General features: G+C 43.3%; 1 protein-coding gene across 1 annotated transcript; it reads right to left on the bottom strand.

Moving 5' to 3' along the window:
- Window positions 1–964: 964 nt before the first annotated feature.
- Ptger4 (prostaglandin E receptor 4) lies at window positions 965–11,940 on the bottom strand. The gene is made up of 3 exons (XM_059276667.1): window positions 11,421–11,940; window positions 10,049–10,967; window positions 965–2,789 (listed from the first exon to the last, which is right to left on the bottom strand). Exons 2-3 carry the CDS (start codon window positions 10,922–10,924, stop codon window positions 2,199–2,201), a joined length of 1,467 nt encoding a protein of 488 aa, XP_059132650.1. The 5' UTR covers window positions 10,925–10,967; window positions 11,421–11,940; the 3' UTR covers window positions 965–2,198.
- Window positions 11,941–25,473: the final 13,533 nt, after the last annotated feature.

Here is a 25,473-nt window from a genome sequence, read left to right as displayed (position 1 = left end):
AGAAAAAGAAAAAGCAGGGGAAGGAAGGGAGGAAGAGAAAAACATTACGTATGTTCTATTGATGACTTGTGCAGGCTAATGTCTCAGAAACACTGATGCGGAGAATAGGAAGTATTGATATTAATAATTAGTGATAATTATTTGGACATTGAGCATGCAGCTAGTTCAGTATGACATCGCTTCTCCCACCAGCAACATAAACTGGTGACATTGAGTACTAGTTGTCTGTCACTTAGATCACGGTTCCTAAGTACCACTTATTCTCCACTACATAGATAGAATATACTATGAATGACATTTTAAATGTTTAAAAATTCAGTTTATCATTAAAGGAATAATTAATCTTCCTATCTCTTTAGTATAGCTTAAGGTGGACCCTACTTCCTAAGGGTATGCCTCTTGGCCAGGTGATTGACATGGCCAACTGGATTAACTCAGGAGACATGGCATGTCTCCACTCTCCACCTAGAGATAATGCACTTTGCTATAATTCCTTCCCTCTATGCCGTCGATTCTTGGCTGCCACGAGCTTCTGATGGGTCTGCCCACCTGTTAGGATCCTTACTCAGAGAGGCGTGACTTCATTTTTTGTCTTTTCTGTCTCATTCTTTCAGATGCTAGTCAGAGCCCGAGTGTGCTTATTTTGGTATGTTGTGCTGTCTTTCTCTCTAAAGCTCTTCTTCCTACTGTGTGGCTGCTGTCTGCCATGTGTCTGACCTCCATGCCCACTCAGCTGAAATGCCATGGCCCTTTCTCTCTTCTGTCCTCTGGGCAGCTGGTGAGATTTACAACTTGTTGCCTTGGCGTTTTTCTTCAAAATCTAATAAAAGTGTCTTCAAGCTTCAGACAAAACAATAGGAACTCTTTCAATTTAAAAGGCTATCGAAGGCACCCCAAAACAAAACAGTGGCAAAAAAAAAAAAACCCATACACGCTTTCCAAAATTGAAGCTATGGAACTCAGATTGAATGCAATTATTTATTGTAATCTCTGGAATAATTTCAGTCGGTTCAACTTCTCTTTAAACCCTTTTCAGTATCAGGCTCAGAATTCAGTCACAACCAAGCATTTCACAAGAACACATTAAGCAACAAAGCATGCTTAAGATTTCTCTGAGAAAGCGCCTCCAAACACAGGTACAGTAGAACTGGACTACACAAAACTCTCAGTATCTGTTGAGACACGCCACAGAGTGGAAACCACACCAAACGAAGAGCCACCTTCCTCTTTAAATTTGAAAGGATGCTGTCAGACATTCTGCTGGCAAGTAAAACTACACAGGCTTTCAGGACAGAACAAGCCACTTAGACTGTTTATACTACACACTTCAGTTATGGGTAGTCAGAGACTTTAAAAAAGTATGTTACATCTTTAAAAATACCAATTACTGGGGACAAAGTCTAAAAATGTTTACCAGCAATGTTAGGTACTCCTGAAATCACAGTTTTCTGGATAAATAAATGTAATATTATGTTTCTAAAGTTTTTCTTTATTATATATAGCTTGGAAAATATATTTTAGGTTGTTTAATTTTCACATCTTAAATAATATTCTTTCTTTTTCCTTTGATAATACTAAACTCTTTAAAAATTTGTATCTATTTTATAGATATAAATTTCACTCTGTTTTCAATACTTTGGCCTGACTTGTTTATGGAAAAAAAAATAACATCGACAATATTAGCTGGTTATACTGGCAGGAGAGGGCATATCATCATTTTCTTATACCTTGTATTAACAATAAACCTTCTCACAGAGAAGAACATAAATACCTTAAATTATAGTTCCAACAATAAAAATTCACATTTCATGCTTTAGTGAGACACTTAAATCAGCTGTAAGACAGTCCTCAGAGTTTGGGGTAGAGCCCTTCCAGTATCTGGACCTCTGGTATGTGCCAAATCGGAAGTTCTGATGTTATGAAAATACGTAGCTTCTGCCATCTTCCTATCCAGTAGAAAAAGCTGGCAAGTTCCAGCTGCAGTCTTGAGTCCCGCCAGAGTGACAGCCAATGTGCTTCAGGCCTCGGCACTCAGGGGACTCATGCGCAGCACTGAAGAGTTCTCACAAGCTCGAATGTTCTCGAATAGGATCGCAGACGAAGACAGCCCTTCTGAGTACAGCTAAACACGTGGATGTCTATTGCACAGGATTTTATAAAGTTCCCGAAACAGTGCTCCCTCCCCACCCCTTCAGCTACTATATACATTTTTCCGATAAGTTCAGCGTCTCACTGGGGAAGGTGACTTGCAGAGAGTTTCCTTTAGGGGCAGGCTCCTCCCTGCCGCCCCCACCAACTTCATCCACCAACAAGACACTCTCGGAGTCCTGGCCCTGGGAGGAGTCCGAGGTCTCTGACGCTCGCAAAGTTCTCAGTGAGGTGGTGTCTGCTTGGGTCAGGCTCCTGCCATGCACACCTGGAAGCAAATTCCTGCCTCCGAGGCTGCTTTCGCTTAGGTCAGGCAGGTACAGGAGGGTCTGAGATGTGCTACTGATTTCCCTCAGCTCCCGAGAGAGGAAGGAGCGAGAGTGGCTTGACATGGCAGAGGATGTCCTCCGACTCTCCGAACAGTGCTGCGCTGAGCCGTCTCTGCCGGGCCCACCTATGCGGCAGAAGAGACACTTGATCTTCTCTATGGCTTTGCTGAGGACAGTCTTGCGCAGAAGGATATAGATCCAGGGGTCCAGGATGGGGTTCACGGAAGCAATTCTGATGGCCTGCAAATCGGGGTTCCGGCTGATGTCTTTCACCACACTTGGCTGATATAACTGGTTGATGAACACTCGCACCTGCGCAAATGAGAGGCCCACGTTGAGATTTTATAACTAAGCAACTTGGCAAAAACACTTAAGTGCCGCATTTACCTTTGCAGCGTGACGTGACGTAGCTGCCTGTACATGGTAATGTCTGCTGTGCAACTGCAGTTTACACAAGGCGTTACTGTATTTGAAAAGACACTCATTTGTAAGTAATCATTACAAAACACCGAGGCACCTATGCCTTTACACTCAGAGAAAATACTTTGTACTTTTGAACCAGCATCAGTGTCTCCTGTCAGCCAGAATGACGAGAGCATAGTTTTCCTCTGTGGCTCTCCCCACTCCCCATAATGATTATCTGCTGTTATTGTTTCTTGAACCCAGACTTGTTTCTAATCCATTTCCTCAACAGCATCCCTCATGGGAGATAACATTGCATTAGCCACCCAGATAAACTTTTCACCCGAGATCCCTTCTCCAAACCACCCAGATTATTTCTGAAGTACATGTCCCATTGTGCAGTTTAGCTGCTAAAAAACCTCCCATGGCTCCTCATGAGCCACAGTTTTGTGCATCTTCAAGATAGGGTTCGACTGAATTCAGCGACTATTACACAACTCTAATGAGAAGCAACCCCCCTGTGCTTCTAAAGCCTCAAAAACAAGTGCACACAAAGGATCTTGGGTTTTTCCTTCTAGATGCTTCACCCAAGTCCTTAGTGATACATGGTAGCTGAGCAAGTTCCTACTCTTTTCTCATATGATGTGCTTGTTACCTGGACCCGGAAGGCTGCGTGTGTGTGTGTGTGTGTGTGTGTGTGTGTGTGTGTGTGTGTGACAGGGTAATTCTTTACCAGGCTGGTCCTCCTTCTTGCCTCAACTTCCGAAGTGCTGTGATAAACAGGCATAAACTAGAGTCCTGAAAACGTTGAGGAACTTTTCAAACTCTCTCTTATCCTGTTGATAATCAGGTCTGCTCTGGGCTCTAGTTTCCAGATGAAATCCATGTGGCTTTTATTGTTCTACCAGGCTGGATTTATGTTTAAAATTTATTCTTAGTAATGAAGTCATCACTAGAAAATACAAGGTCTGTATTTTACTCACACTCCCAAGATGTGATGAAGGAAGTGATGGGCTTGAACCAGCTGGTAGCAAGCTCTGGCTGTGGCAGGGTTTGTGTGAACCTGACACTTGAAGCCTCTAGAGGGCAGTGTTGCTCTACATTGGAGTAGCTGGTACCCTGCATTTCTTGGGATGCATTTTGCACATGTATTTTCAAAGAAGCTTTCAGAATAGAGTCTGGTTAAGTTTGGACTTTGAATTTCATATATATTAACATTAACATGTTTTTCTGCTGGTTGGTTCTCCACTACAACCTCAAAGGAAACACAGTTACCCCTGAAAAGAGGAAATTTCTGAACAGTTAAAACAAACAAAAAAGCTGTACCTACTTAAAGCAATTCACATTTTAGTTTTCAAATTTCTGTGCTATTTTAAAAAGTCAGTGTTGTGAAAAATTAATGATATGTTTTTTATAATCAAAACTAACAGGGAGCAAGGAAGAAATCACCTTTGTATTTCATTTTTTTTTTTTTTTGCAGCCATAATTAAATGTGACTACTACAGAAGGGAATGAAAGAAGCTGTAATTTTTAAATGTTCTATTTTAGAGTTCCATGGGGGCTTGGAGGGACTTACAATTATCACAGGGCCCTGGATCTCATCATTTAGTGTCTTTCAGTAAAGGAGTGTTCGTAGAGGTAGTATACGGATGAGCATAAAATACAACATTCTGGGTTAGGATGTAGCACAAGGTCAGAGTACTTGCCTAGCATGCATAAAGCCTCAGGCTTCATTCCCAAAACTTCAGAATAAATTCAATATATACTCCCCAATTCCAAATTCATATCAAAGTTCTCAAAAATCAATCAAGTTATTTTCAAGAGACTCCAAATGACTTGGCCTCGTATTCTCAGTTTAGTTTCAAGTGGAGTGAGGAAAAAAGAAACAAAAATAACAACTCGAGGCATTTTATGGCATTTGAAAAATTATGGCAACTCTGGCTTCGCTTTAAAGGCCACTTGCTGTGCAGAGCGAGTCCCGCGACAGCCAGAGCTACACAGAGAAACTCTGTCTTGGAAAACTAACCAATCAACAACAACCAAACAAAAACCCAACCAACAAACAAACAGAAAACCACTTGCTTTCCGAAATGTCCCTGAAGAGCAGTGACCGGCTTGATAGGAATACCCACAGCAGTACTTTTCTACACCCCTCCTCCAGCAAGCCCTAGATGTTATATAAATAAATAAATTCAGGCAGTCTGCAGTTAGGGAAGCATGTGTTGCTGATAAAACAGAACCTGAGTCAGAGAGGGGAAAACTTCTAAAAACCTTACTGGATACAAACAAGGCCCCTAACTTTCTTCCCTTTTGACGATGAGCAGCTGCAGACTTGGTGGATGTGACTTGTGCCTGATACTGGCAATGATTCCAAGATTCTAAACTTCTTGAGACTGATGAGGAGTCAAGCTTAGGGGCTCTGGAATAGAGCTGGCCAAGGATTCAATAAAGACTAGAAGGTACGACAGCGGGAACGTTAACGGGGAGGCTATATGGTAGGGTGGTAAATGCCCAAGATTTGTTACCAAACAAACTTCTCCATATTTTGGCTGTGGTCTTTACCATTTCTACATAAAGGTTTTTGTTTTTGTTTTGAGACATGGCTATGTAGCTCTGGCTGTCCTGAAACTTGCTGTATAGATAAGGCTGACCTTGAACCCACAGAGCTCTGCCTGCCTCTGACTTCCTAGTGCTGGGATTCAAGGCAAGCGCTACCAGTCCAGGCTATGCCTAAGTTCTTAAAGTGCTTAGTCTAGTGCCTAGGATTTAACACTCTTTTGTCACTTCCGACTTTCCTTTGAACACATATGTAAAAACATGGCCACTCTGGGCTACACTGATAACTGCAGGTCCCAGGTAGCTTTGGGATATATTTGATGGCTGGTATTCAAAGCATGTACTTTCCTACCTAAGAAAAAATCTGTTTGAAGAGATTGTTGAACTGAAATGTTGAACTCTTGACTAGACCAATGCAACGACTGACTGTCTGAATTGAAATGCTATCCAATAAATGGAAGGATCTGTAACTGGATTTGCGCATGCGGGCTACCTGTTCTGTTCCAAGCACATGAGAGGAATTGTCCCTGTGTACTCTGTAATCTCATTGCCTTGTGAAGAGTCCGGAATTGACACAGCTGTTACATGAAGTTCTTACCACCACCCCCTCTTTTAAATCAAGGGTCATGGGAAGTGTTCTGAACTGAGTGGTGGTAGAAGAGTCTGTATTTCTTGTTCCTTCTAGACCACTAACTGGCCATCCACTGCATGCAAGTTACTTCATAGTGGTTAATATCTACATGGTAAACCTATTCTGAAAGCTTTTCCCCCCTCCCAATTTATAGCTTCAACATTTCAGCTCTAGGGGAGAAAAATACCTTGTTATAAATCTTCAATAAAATCAAAGCTTGAGATGTCAGTAAAGATGATAAGAAGTGAAGGAGGATACGTTCCCAGCCACCCAGTCAGTCACAGTTGTTCATCTGGGGCTGGGGAAACTGAGGTGTTGAGTGGGTGGAAACGTGAGAATACTTCACTGAGACGATTCCGATACGCTGCTGGGTTCGGTGAAATTGTTTTTATGTGCTACTCTGCAGTCATCCAAGCACTTCTAAAAAGCCTGCCATTTCAAGTTGTGACTCAAAAATTACTTCTAGGAATTGCAGTTCTTTTAAAAACTTAGCCACACTTATTAGAAAAGTGATCAAATGTCTTTGATTTCACCATAGTGGCATCTAAATTAATCACATTACTTTTTACCTGTGCGTGCGCTTTTTGTTCATCTGATCATTTAATGGGCCCACTTCCAGTTTGCCTTCTACAAAACATGTTCCTGTTTACAGTTTTGTCTGCCTCTATAAGCTGTTGCTGATGCCTTTCTAGCCACAACCAAAGAAACACAGGAAACTATTTCCCTAAGGGCGTAGAATTTACCTGACCAAAGCAGAAGATTAATTAATTTGCCATATTACTGGTAGCTCAGAGGAAGAAGAAAGAAAAGGAACAAATAAGCAATAAATATGCCCTTGGCTTGCCTGCGTGTGGAGGGACATGCCTTTCCAAACCTGACAGTCTAGCTCTTTAGCCCCAAGGCAAAAGATCTGATTAGATTAGAACTGTTATCGCAAAGTTAGTATTATAACTGCAAAATTAAATACCAGAAATCGATCTAGTTACAGTATTTAATATGGTATCCTTGGGAGGTCATGTTGATTGCATGTTGCTAAAAAATGCAAGACATTTATCTTAAGCATATACTTTCATTTCTTTAGCTTCTTCTGCTTTGAAAAAAAAACAACAGCCCAACCCTGAGACCAGTTATAAATAGCAGAAAGGAAAAAAAATGACAAAAAACATATTCCTACCAAATGTTGTGTGCTGTAAAGTCTGCTTATACTTTCTCTGTTCATTGATTATGATCCACGGAGAATTTTGCAAATTTGGCATATTCATTGTGTCCACAATGGAATTCACAGCCTCTCAGGTTTAGCTCTCATCTCAGGTTTAGCTCTCAAGCCATGGCTCCATTTTGCACAACCGATTCAAATTTACTTTTCATATTAAATGTATTATCAGCCATCCCGTAAGAGCTAACCCAGCCTCTTCCCACGGGTCCAAAAGACAGACGGGGATGCTTCGCAGTGGCTGCCTGTCCTCCCTCTATGTTGCATGTAGCTCTCTGAAAGTCCAAGCAAGCTGTGTTTGCTCTCTCAGGTAGCCTTCTGAAAGCATTGGAAGTGACCCAGAGGGTCTCATTTCCCTCCAGTGGAATTAGCACTCAGTTTTATTCAATAATGCTAACGCAGGTGCTTCATCCTTCCTTCCAACTGGAAGTGTGCCCAACTGCTTTAACCATCGGGGAGCTTTCAGAGCTTTCATCTCATTTATTCTCCGAATATATGAGAAACGTGGGGAAGGGCTGCAAAATAAGCCAAGACAGACGGGAACTGTGAAAGTTCCTTTTGATTATTTCAACAATTACTGAATCGTGGGGGAATACATGGGTGCTATAGCTCCCCATTACTTGTGACAAATTTTAATTTAAGCTGGCCTCTGAAGAAGTAGATTTTTTTTTTTTTTTTGTAGCTCAAACTCCAGGCTAAAATCTGAAGCTACTCCTATTTATTTTATTAGTTATTTCTCACGAAAGCATTCAGGCTCTTGACCAACATGCTCACCCCTTAGCTGAGTCAATTTCAGCTTTCAGATAGAGGTCCTTGACCTCGATCCCTGGTACTGACTTCTTTAGACTGGACAGTATTCTTCATTAGCTGAAATGTGATTAACATGCCAGACATAAATATAGCTCTGGGTCCTCACATAATTTCAGGCTTTGTCATAAATGGCCCTGAACCTGAGGGCCAGGTCAGCCCGTAGATTTAGTTTTGTAAGCCTCTCCAGATGACAGAGGAGAACACCTTATTGGTAGCTTCATGTGAATCAGTGGTGTCACATGCTCACTTCTAACCAAAACATTTAGAAGGTTTGTGCATGGTTACTAATGGCCTAGCGCCGACTCCTCAGTTCCACGAAGAGGACATCCTGTAAATTACAGCTGCTCACTTTGTCATTTACCGTCCCGTAAAATACAAGGCCAAGGAGAGACTAGAGGCCTCAGCAGAAACAGGGGCCTTCCCTTCCAACTCTCACTTTATTTTCAGTTGACATTACAGACAGTAAAATATATTTATGTGGCTCAAGTGTGACTTAACTCTGTAAATTACATGAGGTTCTGGGACGGCTTAAAGGCCCTTCTGGCCAGTCATATTTACTTCTGTTTATACAAATTGGCAAGAAGCTACTGTATGCTGGCTCTCAGCCACCACTGAGTTTCTTCCATTTACAGTCACTTTTGTAAGGCATAAAAATATTTTTATGTCAAAGATCCCTAGTAGTATTAATAAGAGAAAGAAAAGCATAATAGCCCATTAAGTTTATTTCCATTTGCTCCCAATGAACATAGACAGTAATTTCTTTTTGAATAGGTAGTTCAGAATTTCCAGGAATGCAGTATTTTGAGAGATAGAACTTGGAACGAGATAAATTCTAGATGAAGAATTATGTTCTACCACCGACCTGTTTCTAGTGCATTCTACCAACAACAGGTAAAAGCAGAGAACTTTAGAGGCATCTGCACCTCTCTGTTTATAGTATTTCAAGCGTTACTAAAGGCAGTTTTTAAAGAGTGTTACCTCAAAGACGGAGTGCACCCAAACACCAACGGACACTCCACAAAAGCCTAAATTAGAAGAGACTGTAATTCTACAGTAGTGGGCACTGGAGTCTGGTGGCCTAGGGGGAACCATCTCCATAAAGGAGAAACCGGACCTCTCCTGGTCATTGAGAATTAAAATGCAACACCGGATGCACACCAACTTGTCCAAATCCCATCTCCAGCGTGCTTTCTTGGCTTGCAAAAAGAATAGGGAACTTGAATTTGGACATTACCCTGTTCAAGAGTCTTCTCAAGCATGACATGGTTTTGTGTGTATGTGGTGGTGGTGGTGATGGGGGGGCGGGGGGGGGGCGGATGGGCGGGTGGAGGCTGAGGCAGGGCGGGGAGCAGCTTGAATGTGTCTGCAAGATTATTCTAAGCAAGTCACTCTTTCTCTTCCGTGAAGTGACACGAGTCAGGCTTTTAAACTAAAAAGCATCTCATCTATTCTAGCTTTAAAATGCTGCATAATCTAGGAAAAAGAAAAATGCTTACAGAAATCAAAACACTCAAACCGCACTCACCCAAGGAATAAGTTCAACAGAGCTTATCACCTCTGGTTTGCCATGCTCTGGGGGCCACAGAGTGGAGTGCTAGAGTAAGTAACCGTATAGTCCACCCCCCCCCCCCCCAATCTGGCTGAGCCAGCAGTGAGGGTTCTGGGAAGATACAAAGCAAAACTTCAGACTAAGGGGAGCCCAGGGGGCTGTCCAGGGGATCTCAGAACCCATGCTTTCGGGGAAAGAACCGAGGGGGACCGAGGGGGAAATCACCTGCTGAGTCTCCTTAGAGTCAGGACTTAAGGAGAGCCTGGGTCTACTCAGAGAAGCCTTGAGCAGGTCTCCATCCAGACCTGGAGGAAACTGTCACCGCCAAGGAATCAGGGAGAAAGCGGGAGCGAGGAAAGAGAGGTGGACGCGGGAGAAGGACCGAGTGGACCCCAGCCCCTGACACTCACCACCAGCGGAATGGAGCAGATGAGCACCACCAGGGAGGTGGCGATGAGTAAGATGACCATCTGGATTTCCGCGCCCGCGATGCGCCGGAAGCTCCTGCGGCGGCGAAAGTCGCTGAGGCGCTGCAGGGCTGGGGAGGCGGCCGCGTGGCCCCGACAGGCCGCCGAAGCCACTGCTGCGGCGGCGGCCGCATGATGCTGCTCCGTGCCCAGCGAGGTGCGGCGCATGAACTGGCGGTGCATGCGGAGCAGCGCGCCGCACACGAGCACGTTGCAGAGCACGGTGGCGAGGATGAGGAAGGAACTGAAGCCCGCGTACATGTACGAGAAGGCGGCGTAGGCCGTCACGTTGGAGGTCCAGTCGATGAAGCACCAGGTGCCGGGGTACTGTCGCTCAGACCTGCCCAGGCCCATGTTGGGCAGTGCGCAGAACAGCACGTTAGATGCATAGACGGCGAAGAGCGTGAGGCCCGCCAGCCGCTTGTCCACGTAGTGGCTGTAGAAGTAGGCGTGGTTGATGGCCAGGTAGCGTTCAATGCTCATGGCACAGATGATGCTGAGACCCGACAGGCCAAAGAAGAGTAGGATGAAGGTGCTGTAGTCACACAGTGCCTGGTCTCCGGGCCATTGGCCCTTCATGTATGTGGCGATGGTCACTGGGCTTACCAGCAACGTGCCTAGTAGGTCAGTGACAGCCAGCCCACATACTAGAGTGTAGAAGGTCGTTTCCTTCTGCTCCTTGCGCGACTTGCACAGCACTACGATGGCCACCAGGTTGCCCACGACCCCGAAGATGAACATCACTGCTGGAATGGTCACTGGGCTGTTCAGCCTCTCCGAAGCGGAGGAGAAGGACGCATTGGCCCCGGGAATGGACATGATGGTGGGCAGTAGTACACAGCTTTGGAGCTCACAGTTCTATCTAGGGATGGTGAGAGAGGAATGAGAGAGGTGAACCGCTTACCACTTGCAAGGTGTTCGACCCATGGCCAAAAATGCTATGTCAATGAGACCAGGAGAGCAACCGGATCCGACTTCCTGATCTGTAGCCACTCACTAACTGTGGCTACTCAAATCCCCAAGCTCTGAATGGGTCCTGCCAAGAGCACCACTCTGCTGATATTAATATTTATAAGCTGATAACTGCCATTCCCGCCTACCCCCACCCCCCTCCACTCACTCCATCGCCAAGATGAGCAAGACCCTTCTCTAGGGAAAAGTGACTCGCTAGTGATATTCCCGACAGAGTCGATAAAATTCTCATTGAAACAAGTTATGGACAATTTGAGAAGCACATTCTGTTCTTTGATTTCCCCGAAAGAGCGCCTGGCCACCTCACTGTGCTGTCCACGGAAAGACCTCCATCCCAACTTACCTGTAGGGTGGGGTTAGGAGCACGGTGCGCCCCAAGGTTCAGGCCTCAGACGTTCTGGACCGGCCTCTAACCTCAGCCATCAGTCTCTTCCCGCTCAGTGAGGAACTTGTCAAGCCTTTGCCCCCCTCGGAACCGGGTCTCGGTGGCTGCCAACTTTCCGGAACTGAGGTCAGAGGATCAAGCTTTCAAAAAGCTTAGAAAGCAAGCGAGGCTCAGTGAAGACGGGTCTTGGGTTTCTTGTTTGATTGACGCCCCCCGACTCCTTCGTTCAAAGGCGAGTCTCAGATTTGCAGAGCCCGCAGATCTGGTGCGGGAGGGCAGCGTCCAGGTGTGCCGCCACGCGTGCAGGTGGAACGGAGCGTAGGTCCGGGCTCCCTCCTCCCCAGCCGCGGGCTGAACGGACAGCTACCGCAGAAGGCGGCTGCCGCGGAGGCCGCTCCTGGTGCTCTGGGGGCGGCGCGGGGTCCACTGGGCCTGGGGCTCTGACCTGGGGCTGTTCATCTTCCTCTCCCGCCGCCGGGTTTCGAGCTTCGCTCTCGCTCTTGCAGACTCTGTACAAACTTTTCTCCTCCCGCAAGTTTCCCCAACGGGGGCGGAGACAGTCAGCGCGCGGCCCGGGCGCCCATTGGCTGGCCTGGAAAAGGGGCGGAGCGAGTCTTCCTATAGCACCGCCCGGGAGCCTGGTGATAGGGGGCGGAGCGGAGAGCCTGGGGAGGTTTAGAGGGATCTGCCAAGGTGCCACCGGGCTGCGGGGGGCCTCTCCAGTGCTTTCTCTCTCTCAGAGATACCGAGAGCACCCGGGGCGAGCCCCAGGGAAGTCCCTGCACGCGCTTTGCCACTCCTGAGCTGGGCATTTAGTGGGGATGATGCTGGGACCAGCGTCTGGTCTATGACCCTCTGCGGGTTAGAGGGAATTCTCTCACTTCCACCCGCAGCGGAGCGAGCATGTGGGTCTTGGGACGTCAGGGCCGTTTCTTTAGGACTCTACCCGAGAGCGGCAGAGCGGAGAGGAGAAGTGGGTGTGCGGTTTGTGCGTGGGTGTGTACGCCCGAGCGCTCCGGGTGGGACTTGGCAGACGTGTGGGTGGACGGGTGGGTAGGTACCAGACTTGGGCGGGGAGACGACGAAGAATCCATCCTCTCACCATAAAAGGAGTTACTTGGCAGTGCCCTAGCTGCGCACAATAGGGCACCAAAGCAGGGCGGGGAGGAAGGCGAGGGACATCGACCAGCAAGTTCCCCTGGCTTAGGTGGCAGAGCCTTGGGGCTTTGGAGAGACGTGGCCATAGATACACCTGAGACTTAGTTGAGGGGGATTGTTCAATCGGGGAGAGCATTCTTCCTAGGGAGGACTTCTGAACTCTGAAACAAGTGTAGTCTGAGCAGCTTCCGCCTTCCTGTTAGGTTTCTGGTAGACGCCTTCACCTGCAGGATAAGAAGGGGGTTTGAAAGTCAAGCAAATAAACAGATTTTCCAGGCGTTGCCTCTTTGTTAACTCGGAAAAGGCCTATTTGCCTTTCCTTATTCTTTGGTTTATAGTTTGTTCGGCTTATTTGATGAGGAACAATCATTTCTTAATTATCGACTTATCTCCTAAAAAAAAAAAAAAGAATTTAAGATTGGAAAACACCGGGGCCAATTAAAACTGCTTCACCAAACCCTTTAAAAACCACACAGTGAGGCTGTAGTATGGCTTTCCAAGCGATTCAAATTCTTAGAAAAACCTTTATCCATCTGAAGCTTGCATGCTTAGCATCTTACACAGTAACCAGGTGGGGTGAATCTTGTATAAAGCAGGCACTCCTTAAGCATTACTTCATGAATAAAAAAAATTGCTAAGAATTGATCTGATTTTCAGCTAGTCTCAGTAACAAATGAGTAATAAGAGAATCAAAGAGCATACCAGATTTTAGCCTATAAAAGTACCCATAATTGTGTTTACTTGCATAAGGAAACATGTGGGCATAGTAATACAGCATTGTTCTTTGAGTAAACCTTTTCATCTTGAACATCAGAAGGGAAAATGTTCTTAGCTGGTAGAAAAATCGGTGATGATTGTTCATTTTTTTCAGTCTGCTATTACCACTAAAGTCATTTCTATTGTCTGTGTGTCCTCCAGATAGTAATCTCTAGAATGGTGTCAGCACAGGACACAAATCAATGCCAGAAAAATAACAAGATAAAACTGTACCCTGTATCCCCACTCCTCACTAACCACATTGCATGATTGTTACTCATGTTAGCTGGTTGTCAGAAAAAAACATGAAGGGAAGAGAGGATGATTCCCATAGCCTGTTAATGTACTTTTTTATGAAGCTCCTGAAAAGAAAAAGTTTATGTTGGTGTAGTTTAGGCTACAGTAGAAAGTTCCAATCCACACAGATGGTTTTAGTCAAACTAGATAGTTCACAGAGCAAGCCCAAGCTCACAAATCTTAGACAGCAATTGGTTGGGAGGGGGAAGGGAACAGACATAGAGATGGAAGGTAAGAGAGGGTATGGGAAGAGAATAATAAGAATGCATTATATACGGTTATGAAATTTCAGAGAAAATTTTGTTTTAAAAAGACTGGTGGTATTAATTTTTCATGAGAGAGAGTATATTAAGCTGGACATAGTGGTACAGACCTGTATTTACAACATTTGGGAAGCTGAGGTGGGGGGATTGTGAGTTCAAGGCCAATCTGGATCTTATTGAGAGACCCTGTTTAAAAAAAAAAAAAAAAAAAAAAAAAGCCGGGCGGTGGTGGCGCACGCCTTTAATCCCAGCACCCAGGAGGCAGAGCGAGGCGGATCTCTGTGAGTTCGAGGCCAGCCTGGTCTCCAAAGTGAGTTCCAGGAAAGGCGCAAAGCTACACAGAGAAACCCTGTCTCGAAAGAAAAAAAATATTAAAAAAATAAGAAAAAAAACACCTAAAAAGCAATATTATTAAGTGTCCTGAGGTATGATGTTGAGAAATCAGTATCTATTACTGGATTTGTTATCAATTGAAGCATTACTTATTAATCCTTTAAACTTTCTTCCCAGTAGCTTTAAGATGATGAAAAAAATAAGAATCCAGTTTACAAAGCTAAAACAAAATGCAATGAAGCTTATCTATACCTTCTTTTGGTCCACCATTTTCAAAAGTATAGTGTTCTCTCTGGTGTACTGTAACTTTAAGGAGTTGCTTCCTCTTCCTCTTTAAGATTTATTTATTTATTTATTTATTTATTTATTTATTTATTTATTAATTAATTAATTTATTTATTATTTATTATTTTTTTTTGAGACAGGGTTTCTCTGTGTAGCTTTGCGCCTTTCCTGGAACTCACTTTGGAGACCAGGCTGGCCTCGAACTCACAAAGATCCGCTTGCTTCTGCTTCCCCAGTGCTGGGATTAAAGGCGTGCACCACCACCGCCTGGCTAAGATTTATTTATTTTCAATGTCTATGAGTGTTTTGCCTGCGTGTATGCTTGTGCACCTCTTGTGTGCCTGCTGCTTGTGGAGGCCAGAAGAGATCACTGGATCCCTTGCAGCTGGTGTTACAGAAAAAAGGCTGTGAGCTGCTATGTGGACGCTGGAAATCAAAACCAGGTCTTCTGCAAGAACAGCAAGTGTTCTTGACCACAAAGCTATCTCTCCAGGCCTGGTCACCATTCCCAGAACATAAAGTTAGTTTTTCGAGGTAAAAATTGAAAGTTTGGTCTTCAGTCATATCACCTCCAACACATCTGTGCTTAGGAAGCTAAGCAGAGGCAGGCCGGGTTAGTACTTGGAAACGGAGAAGTCAAAAGTTTGGGAAACATTTTATTTCCTTGGTTTGGGAAACTGGGACAGTGGAGTCCAGTTTCCCTCACATTCTGCCAGGAATCCACATTGCAAAAGGGGAGCCTTGCCATAACCATGTGGGTAATTCTTGTTATTGTTTGTATGTTTCAATGACGAGATCATTATTTTAATCTTTGCTCTCTGTTCTCCCTTGCTGTTTCCGTCTCGTCCCTACCTCTCCGCACTGAAGGTTCAGGTCTTTGGGACTGTCATGAAACCCTCCCCAGAGGTTTGAATTGGTTCAAGAACTGATCGTGTGATTGTTCTGTGCTGGTTAGTTGTTTGACTACTCTTTCAAGTAAATCACTGAAAGTGAGAAGCCATTTAAACCCAAAGGCTGTGGTAGGCTGCCTCCCACATGCACTTCCACTAGCTGGTGGGTGAACAGGTTTGGATCTTCCCTGAATGAAAGGGACTGTGGGACAAACCAGATTCAGCCCTCAGGATTGGGGAAACGAAAGGAATGACTTCTGGGCAGAAAGGTAAATCAGGTCAGATTCTCCAACCTCTTTTTTTTTTTTTTTTGGTTTTTCGAGACAGGGTTTCTCTGTGTAGCTTTGCGCCTTTCCTGGGACTCACTTGGTAGCCCAGGCTGGCCTCGAACTCACAGAGATCCGCCTGGCTCTGCCTCCCGAGTGCTGGGATTAAAGGCGTGCGCCACCACCGCCCGGCTTCTCCAAACTCATTTAAAGTTTATTTTATTATTATTATTTTTTCCAACGTAACATTTTGATTGGTTCTCTGGGAATATCACATCATGTACCCCGACCACACCCACTTCCCAGTCCTTTCCATGTCCGCCCCCACCCTTGTGACCCCTCAAAAAGTAAAAATAGAAATAAGAAAAAAAAAAAAAGAAAGAAACAAAACAAAACAAAAACAACAGCAGAAAAACAAGTCCAATTTGTGTTATCTATATACTCACAGAAGCACGGCTATTTTATTATTTTTTTTAACGACATGTTTGTGTGTGTTTGGGTGAGGGTGTGTGTGCATGGGCTAATGGCGGAGGAGGTTAGATTATCCCTGGAGCTGGAGTTGTCGGTGACTGTGAGCCACCTGAAATGGTTGCTAGGAACTGAACTCTGGTCCCTTGGAAGGGAAGCAAGAGCTCCTCTTACCTGCTGAGCCATCAATGCCACCTCTGGTCAAAGCCCTTCAATGAGTTCTCAGTGCATCCCCCAGGTACTACCATTCGTGTAGTTCAAAACGACAAGAGACCTGCACTAATTGTGTTCGTTTTTGTCTGTCTTTATGGCTCAAATCCGGGTCAAAGACATCTGTCTGGTTCAACAACACAGTATCCTTAGACACATTTGTCTTCCAAGGGGGTTCCGTGGTTACAAAAAAGACACTGACCGGATGTTGGGTATGGAAAGAGGCCACAGCTATGGTTGTGGCCCTGATGGTGGCCCTCCCTTTTTAGTGGTGCGTTTCAAGTGGGTGCTCCCCTAATTATCTTCGTTTTCTAAGTGTGAACTTTGTGCTGAGTCTATTGCCTGGAGCCGCGGCACATGTCAGTGCTGTGACTGACTTGCCCACTGTCTTTGTGTGCCAACAAACCCTCTCTGTGGAGGCTGCTCACCACAAGTGTTTGCTTCAGGCGGCCTTCTGCTCCAACAGCTGCACTTCTCAAAGCAACGGCTTTCTCCTCGCTCATTTCCCCCCCTGCCTTTTCTTCACATAGTTCTGTCATACCTCTATTGTGGTTTAGGCCAATGGCAAAGAAGATAGATGACTTACCTTTGGTTGCTTCCTGTATTTGAAGGTCCGGGTGAAATGATAACACATTATTAATTCAGGGTTCTCTTCCAGAGGACAGAGGACCTTTGCATCAAGTTTCAGGTTTTTTTTCCTCACCCAAATCTCTCTTTTCTTTTTCTTGTCTTTTCTTTTCTTTTTTCTTTTCTTTTCTTTTCTTTCTTTTCTTTCTTCCTTCCTTCCTTTCTTTCTTTCTTTCTTTCTTTCTTTCTTTCTTTCTTTCTTTCTTTCTTTCTTTTCCGAGATAGGGTTTCTCTGTGTAGTTTTGGTGCCTGTCTTGGATCTCACTCTATAGACCAGGCTGGCCTCGAACTCACAGAGATCCTCCTGGCTCTGCCTCCTGAGTGCTGGGATTAAAGGTGTGCACCACTGCCACCCAGCCAAATCTCCATTTTCTAACACTGTAAAAGATGCACAGCAATGGAGACCTACCTTCCACTTCTGGGGAGTAACCAAGTTAAACAGTAAGAGGTCACATGTTTTGGAAGACTCTTGGACAACACTAGCTAACAACTCAAAAGAGGGCTTCTTATGTCTGGTATTTGAGTTTTTGTTATGGGGTTTTTGGCTCTTAGAGGGAACCCCATCAGCCCAGATGATAAAGGTTCAATAAAACTATATATTAATACACGGAATTATATGCGCAAACATGAGCTGGACAAGGATGACATCATAGACATGCTAACGGGATGGGGAAAAGCCCATGAAGCCTCAACCCTACACAACCATAAACAACTGAGGAATGCTGGAGTGGGAGACGTGGTCTTCCTCTGGGAAGGACATGCCAATTGGTAGTCCAGTGCCAAACACACTATACAAGTAACACTATATGGACTGAATAGGTTATATTTAGGAATATATACATACATATACATATGCATGCAATAGCAACTAGTAACAAAAGAGTCAATGATTTGAGGAAGAGCAGTGAGGGGATATATGGAGGATTTGAAGGGAGGAAAGGGAAGGGAGAAACATTATAATTAAATTATAATTTCAAAAAGAGAAAAAGGAAAAAAAAAATGATGTGTAAGATCCTCACCACCAGTGTCCTGTGTAGCTCATAATGGCCCAAGGCTTCCCATAGCATTTTCACATCTGCATTCCTGCATGGCTTTATGAGGAATGCAGGATGTGAGGCAGGTGACAGTGATGGCCAGGATTAACCAGGCCCTGTTTCAGCTTCCTCTTACGCACACTGCTGGATGTTAGTCCACATATTGTCTTTTATGGTCAAGTGCAGCTCATGAAGCTGGGGTTGTAGCACAGTGACTGTGTTACACCCAGGAGACAATGGTTCAAGGCCTTCCTCCATAGCACCTAGCTCTTTCTTTTTTCTTTTCTTTCTCCTCTTTCTTTTCTTTCTTTCTTTCTTTCTTTCTTTCTTTCTTTCTTTCTTTCTTTCTTTCTTTCTTTCTTTCTTTCTTTCTTTCTTTCTTGATCTTCCTTGAAAGGGGTGATACATACTCCTGTGGAGGACAGAGCAACTCAACAATTACTTATTCTCAGTACTTTGACCATCCCTGGGTTTTGGCCCTAATTAATATTTGCCACAAAAAGAAGCCTTCTGGCCCAAGGCCAAGAGCTGGCTCCACTAGCCTGTTACCTTACTTTTCTAGCGTGATATTTATGAAAAGAGTTATAAGTTACAAGTCATAGCTTGCTCTTTTGCAGATTTACCCACACATTTAGAGAAAGATTTCTGATTCAGTGGTTTCAGGAATATTTTTCTTATTAGAATGCGTGTGTTCTTTGCAGGCAATCCCATATGAGCTGTGAGGAGTTTTGGGGCAGGGAGGAACTTGTTTTTAGGGTCCTTGGAGAATATCTCCTTTGCAGAGCTGATATCAACCTATGATCCTTGAGCTGTTATGAAAGTTGTATGACATTTTAAGTTGCAGGGTGGTATGACATCTCTCATCTCCTTTCAGCCTTTCTGAAAATTCAAGTTAAGATCACTATGGAAGCTCACCCACAGTGCTGCTCTGCAGCAGGGATGTTCCCATCATCCTCCAGTAGAAGAGCGTCTCTGGAGTGAGCCGTGAGTCAGATACCTAGGAACTCTTCCTTCACTGTCTTCACAACTAACTTTTAAGGACTGCTAGTCATGCACCAGGAAACGGGTGAAGTACTTACTGAATAATTCCCCTCGTTTTACAAGTGAGGCCATTGTGACAAAGAAGACCCAGGAAATTGTTCTAAGGTCACAGAGCTCAATAGTGCTCAGGGAGTATGGTACTGTCCTACTCCTATGCCTTACCCATCCCTCAAAAAAAAAAAATTAAACAACAACAAAACAAATGAAAAGCACAGCATGCCATTAAACCAATGAAGGTGAAACTTTTGTGAACAGCAATGGCATATTCACGGTATCTATCCATTATCCCTCTTGATGCCCCCAAGAAACTGTTGCCAGAAACAAGAAGCACGAAGGTCTCAATTTGATATGATGTATTTTAATTTGCTGTCTTATATACCACTTCTGAAATTGCTGACAGAATTGATATTGATTTCTGTGACAGTTAAACAATTGAACTTCCCTGTGACTCTTTGGTTTCTTCTGTTCACAAACACACGCCCAAAATCAACTTTCCAGCATAAGCTGGGCCTGTGCCTAGTGACAAAGACTCATGTTTTTGTCAGTGTTAATATGGAAAGCCATTGATATGTGCAGGCTATATCCTGAGATTGCATTTAACCCTTAATTTTTATCTTAATTAAGTGTACAAATGGAGTAAGGAGTATTCTATCCTTAATTTATAGAAATATAAACTGAGCCTTAGAAATACATTCTCCAAGATGGCATTGGGAGGGGCCAGAGAGTGGTTTCCTAACTACTCTGTTATAGGGAGGCATTTATGTCAGGAAGAAATGGGAAATCAAGCCTCAGCCATCCTTAGCTGTGTGACTTTTGTATAGATTAACTTCCTGAAAGTCTTGTGCTGTTAATTTTTACTGGGCATACCATCAAGTTTTCTTCTCTGTCCACAATTGTCATTGCCATGGCCACCTCCAATAACAATAATATACCTCCCCCCCCCCAGGATTGCCTCCCAACTTGCTATATTGTCACCTAGGACTTTGAACTGCTGCTCTTCCTGACTTCATTTCCCAAGTCCTGGGATTACAGGTGTTCACCACTATGATTGGTTTATGTGATGCTGGGGATGAAGACCAAGACTTGGTGTGTGTTAGGCAAGCACTCGACCAGTGGGGCTACATCCCTAGCTCTTCCCTGTTCTTCATCATCACTAAATTTATCATATTTGCTTATTCATGACTTTAACACATACAATGGGTATGTGTTAGTGCATATATCACTAAGCTTCTTTAGAGTCTTTAAGAGGCTTACCATCTGTATTTCCATCAAGATGTAAATGCAGCAAGAAAATTTTCACTTATTCTTTTTTTAAAACTAAAAGTATATATATATACATACATATATATGTGTGTGTATGTGTGTGTGTGTGTGTGTGTGTGTGTGTGTGTGTGTGTGTGTGTATGAGCCTGTGTGAGTTTATGTGCACTATATATGTGCGGGAGCCTGCAGAGGATAGAATAATAGGGTGTCAGATCCTCTGGAACTGGGATTACAGGTGATTATGAGTTGCTGTGTGGGTGCAGTGAACCAAACTCTGGGCCACAGTATAATAAGATCATTAAAGACCCTTAACCACTCAACAGTCTCTCCAGCCCTCCCCCTCCATTAATTTTTATTTTATGAGGGAATGGAATAAGAATGGACATGAGGTATTAACATCAACTCAACAATGATGTGGAGGGCGGGATATATCATCTAAATTTTGTATTCCTCCTATGCACATTGGAGTCATTACTAGTCAATAATCTGACTGCTCATTTCAAGGATTATTCAAATTTATTGATAGAGTTTATTTATTTTTGGGAAGGCTCAAGATGTTTCATTATGAATGAAATGAGTTACCTTACTGCAAGAAGTTGACTCTTTGAAAATGATAAAAAGAAATTATAATTTCCCTTCTATTTCTTTTATTTGCAAATGTTGGGAATATGTTTATAAGGATAACAAATTATTATAAATGATAACTTTTTCTCATTTAAGGGCTCAAAAGAGAGCTTGTAACCTTTTGAAATTAATGCAGCTTCTAGCAGGATTTCAATACTGATGTCTAGAAAAAAGAGTTTCAAGGCCAGATCAATTTTGGAATTGCTGTTAAAAAATTTCATTAGCTGGGTGGTGGTCCCAGCACTTAGGAGGCAGAGGCAGATAGATCTCTGTGAGTTTGAGGCCAGTCTTGTCTACAAAGCAAGTTTCAGGACAGTCAAGGCAGCTACATAGAGAAACCCTGTCTTGAAAATAAAACAAAACAAAACAACAACCAACCAACCAACCAACCAACCAACCAAACAACCAACCAAACAAACAAACTAAAAAACAATTTTCATTGTACATTGAAACTACTGAAGGCTCTTAGGGGTCTAATGTTTTTAGAAAGAAATGGTTGAAAGTTTGTTTCTCCCAGGTTTACTTGATCATACACTCTATTTGATGACACCTTTTAACATATAGAGATCAGAAAAATTTCTTGGGACATACAAAGTGTATCTTTCCCAACATGGCTAAGGATGCTTTATTTTTCCAATGTGGATTGATGCTGTAATTTTAGTAGACAGATATTGGTTTGAATGTATTAAGAAAATATATGTTTCATTTATACTTTAATGCTTGGGGTGGACCTCATAGGTGTAAAAAAAGAGTAGATTTTAAAATGTAAAGTGAATGATGTTAGAAATAGTACATAAACATGACAAAACCATAACGCTAGTGAGTGAATGTCAAAGGGTTAGTTAATGCTTGCCTAGTCTCTAAGTAGAGCTGCAACCTTGAGTCCTCATTGAGTAGGTACAGTACTTTGGATATGCATGCATGTCCAGTCCAGGTGTCAGAAACTTGAAGCCAGGGTGATTACTTAGTTCTCTGGATCTGCCTTAAAATAATTCTGTAAGCTGAGGTCTTAGTCTCCTTTTCTGCTAATAAATGCAGGTAATGTAGTAGACAGCTGGCTGGAGCATGTATACAGCTGCAGCGGTCTCTGCCAGGAAAACAGTGACCATACACTACACCCAGCACACGTGAGTGTGAGCAGGCTGTCAGATTCAGAGGTTGGCTCCTGGTGGGGCCTATGGCAGAGCTCTAAATGATTTGAGCACCAGAAATATATCTGGTGCAACCATATATCCTCTAGGCCTATTTCTCAAGTCGCTGAGCAGGATTCCTGAGTGTAAGCCTCCTTCCTAGAGTGTAATGTCCTAGTCCTTCATAATTCTTTCTCCAGAGGATGTCCTGAGTGATGACTGGACACCAGATGTATTTCCTGCCCAAGTTTTTTTTATTGTTTTAAGAATTGACTCTCAGATACTGAAAATTTGATTCTTCCAATTTCATCTTGTTTGACACTTTGAAGGTTATTGGTCCTTTGCTGTTAGATTTTCCCCTGGTGCCTTTTGTCTTGTTTTGGTTTCTTTCAGTTGGTTCTCTAAGTGGCTACTGATTGTACCATGAGTAGGATCCTGTGACTCATATTATGTTTTTTTCTTTTTTCTTTTTTTGTCTGCGTATTGTTGTGACAGTATCATGTAATGGCTCTGTGCACAAACTCTTCCAGGTTGTCAAACTCCAGCTGTGTGATCTTACATAAAGTTATTCAACGTTTGTTCCTCAAGGTTAAATAATTTTTAAAATTCATCAAAACACTAACCTGTCCATATGGAAAGAATTGATACAGAAGAAGCTCATTTTCAGTGTCTGGTGTATCATCCTCAAACACGGTTGACCATTACTGTCTAGGATAATTCTCCGTCAGATTACTAAACTTATAACTACTGAGACACTGTTGGTTGATTGTCTCAAATGCTCTAAAACACAATTACATATTAGGAAAAGAATGTCAGTGTAGGTGCGCTCTTTCTGCTTTCCACTCCCCTCCTCTTTCCTTTCCCTCCCCTCCCCTCCACTCCACTTCCCTTCCCTTCCCTTCCCCTCCCCTCCACTCCCCTTTCCTTCCCCTCCCTCCTGCCCTCTCTCCCTCCCTCCCTTCCTTTTGTCCTTGCTTGGCAAATGCTTCACCACTGAGCTTGACTCCCAGTTCAGAGGGATCTCACCTGGAGTCCCCTTGGTTGGGATCCTGAGAATAATATCTGTGTATTTGTCTTGACTAACTTCCTTCTACATGACTTGTGTATAATATCAATTAAAAAAATTTATCTTTCTGACATGAGCATCTTCATCTTGATAATGTTTTGTGAACATTTTCTCATCTGGATTATATCAGTAATTGAGTACTATAAACTATAGCATTTACACAATAGCACGTATGTGTTGGTTTAAAAAGTAGTGATAGTGGTATCTGTATATGTACCACCCAGCTTAAATAAAACATTACCAGACACTTTCAACCTCTTGTGCTCCTCTCCAGTTGCTTCAAGAATTTTGTGAGTCATTTACTTGCTTTTTAGTGTTCATAGTTTTCAATATTTATTTTTAAGTTAGCATACAAAGCAATGGGTTCCCTAATGGCATTTTAATCCATATGTGTCACCAAACTTGTTTTCTTAACTGTCCTCCTCTCCCACCGCCATTCAGTGTGTTACCTGTCCCCTTACTAGGTCCTTTTCTCTTGTTTTTCTTTTCTTTCTTTCTTTTTTTTTGATTTTATCTTAGTCTATACAACCTACTCCTTAGATTAATGCTAAAATTACCTAGTAATTCACCAACTGTAGTTATTATTATTTTTATATTTCTTTTTTAAAATTTTGAGATTATAATGACATAATTTCTCCCTTCCCCTTTCTCCCTCCAAACCCTCCCATCTATCCCTCTTTTCTCGCTTGCAAATTCCTGGCCTCTTTTTTTCATTAATGATTGTTACATATTCTTTTTTTTTTTTTTTTTTTTTTTTTTTTTTTTTTTTTTTGGTTTTTCGAGACAGGGTTTCTCTGTGTAGCTTTGCGCCTTTCCTGGAACTCACTCTGTAGCCCAGGCTGGCCTCGAACTCACAGAGATCCGCCTGGCTCTGCCTCCCGAGTGCTGGGATTAAAGGCGTGCGCCACCACCGCCCGGCGATTGTTACATATTCTTGATGTAACCTGGTCAGTCTGACCATCTGTTACTGGGTAACCGATTGGTGTGCTCTTCCCAGGAGAAGACTGATTTTCCCACTCTCAGTGTTCCTTAGCTTCCTGTAGTTCTTTGTGTAGAGTTGAGGCCTTGTGAGCTTTCCCTGTCCATTTGGCATGTCTGTTGTCCCCCTTGTTCAGTTCATGTTGAGGCATTCATGTCGGTGGGACTTCATGGGTAGAGCATCTGTGATTCTTCTTATAGGTTTCCATCTTTGATTGATGAAGATAGGGCTTTCTCCTATTGAAGATGAGCTCCTTGAGATAGATTCTGAGAAATGCAATTACCAGACCAGCAGGACTCTATTAAGAGCTTTGGACAAGTGTCATCAATTCACAAACTGTTTTCTAGAAAGTTTGCTTCAGCTTATATTATCAAAAGAGCAGCACCTCTCAGGATAGCAGTGAACACTTCAGTGGTCAACTTGACAGGCAAGAAGTGGACCAGCAAAAGGTGAAGTACCTGCTGTCAACCCTGATGCTGTGGTTTGAGTATAAACTGTCCTCCATAGGCTCATATGCTTGAGTATTTGGTTCGTAGCTTGTGGGGCTATTTGGGAAGGTGATGAAACCTTTAGGAGGTAGAACCTTGATGGATAAAGCACTGTCACTGGAAGACAGGCTTTGTGGTTTTATAGCCTGGCCCTACTTCCTGTTTTATCACCCTGCTTCCTGTTCTGTCCTCCTACTTCCTGTTCTGTCCTCCTGCTTCCTGGGTCCCATGAATGTGACAAGTCTGCTTCTCTTCTGCCAGGCTGGCCTCATGACAAGACTCTGGCTGTTATGCCTTCTCTGCTCAGGCAAACTATATTCCGTCTGGAACCGGAAGCCAAGATAAATTCTCTCTTTTTCTAATTTGCTTTTGCCAGAGTATTTTATCACAGACATAGGAATGTAACTAATACACCTGACAACCTGAGTTTGATCCCTGGGACCCCAAAATTGGCCCCCTGACTGCCACATGTGTGACAGGACACATACAAAGTAATAACACAAATGAATGAAAATGTAGAAAGAAGGAAGGTAAGGCATGTCATAAGGCCGCAATTTTAAAAATCAACTATATTTTCGGAAGAATTATTCATTTACGGAAATATTCATACAGCATGAGAATTTTGCCTGATGAATTCTCATGGGAGAAACACCACTTCATAACTAATACTGAAATCAAGAAGCAGAGTATCTCTTTCACTCAAGAGAGCATACACTATTTTTTTATGGAGACTTTTCTTTAGTTGTTAAGGTACTGACTTTGGATGCATTTTGTTTCTCTGGCCCCAGCCACCCTTTTCTATGTGTGCAAGTTTGAAGCTGTAAAACGGATTT

Source organism: Peromyscus eremicus, chromosome 11, assembly GCF_949786415.1.
Source record: "Peromyscus eremicus chromosome 11, PerEre_H2_v1, whole genome shotgun sequence".
NCBI lineage: Eukaryota > Metazoa > Chordata > Mammalia > Rodentia > Cricetidae > Peromyscus > Peromyscus eremicus.
This window is presented reverse-complemented; position numbering and strand designations above follow the sequence as displayed.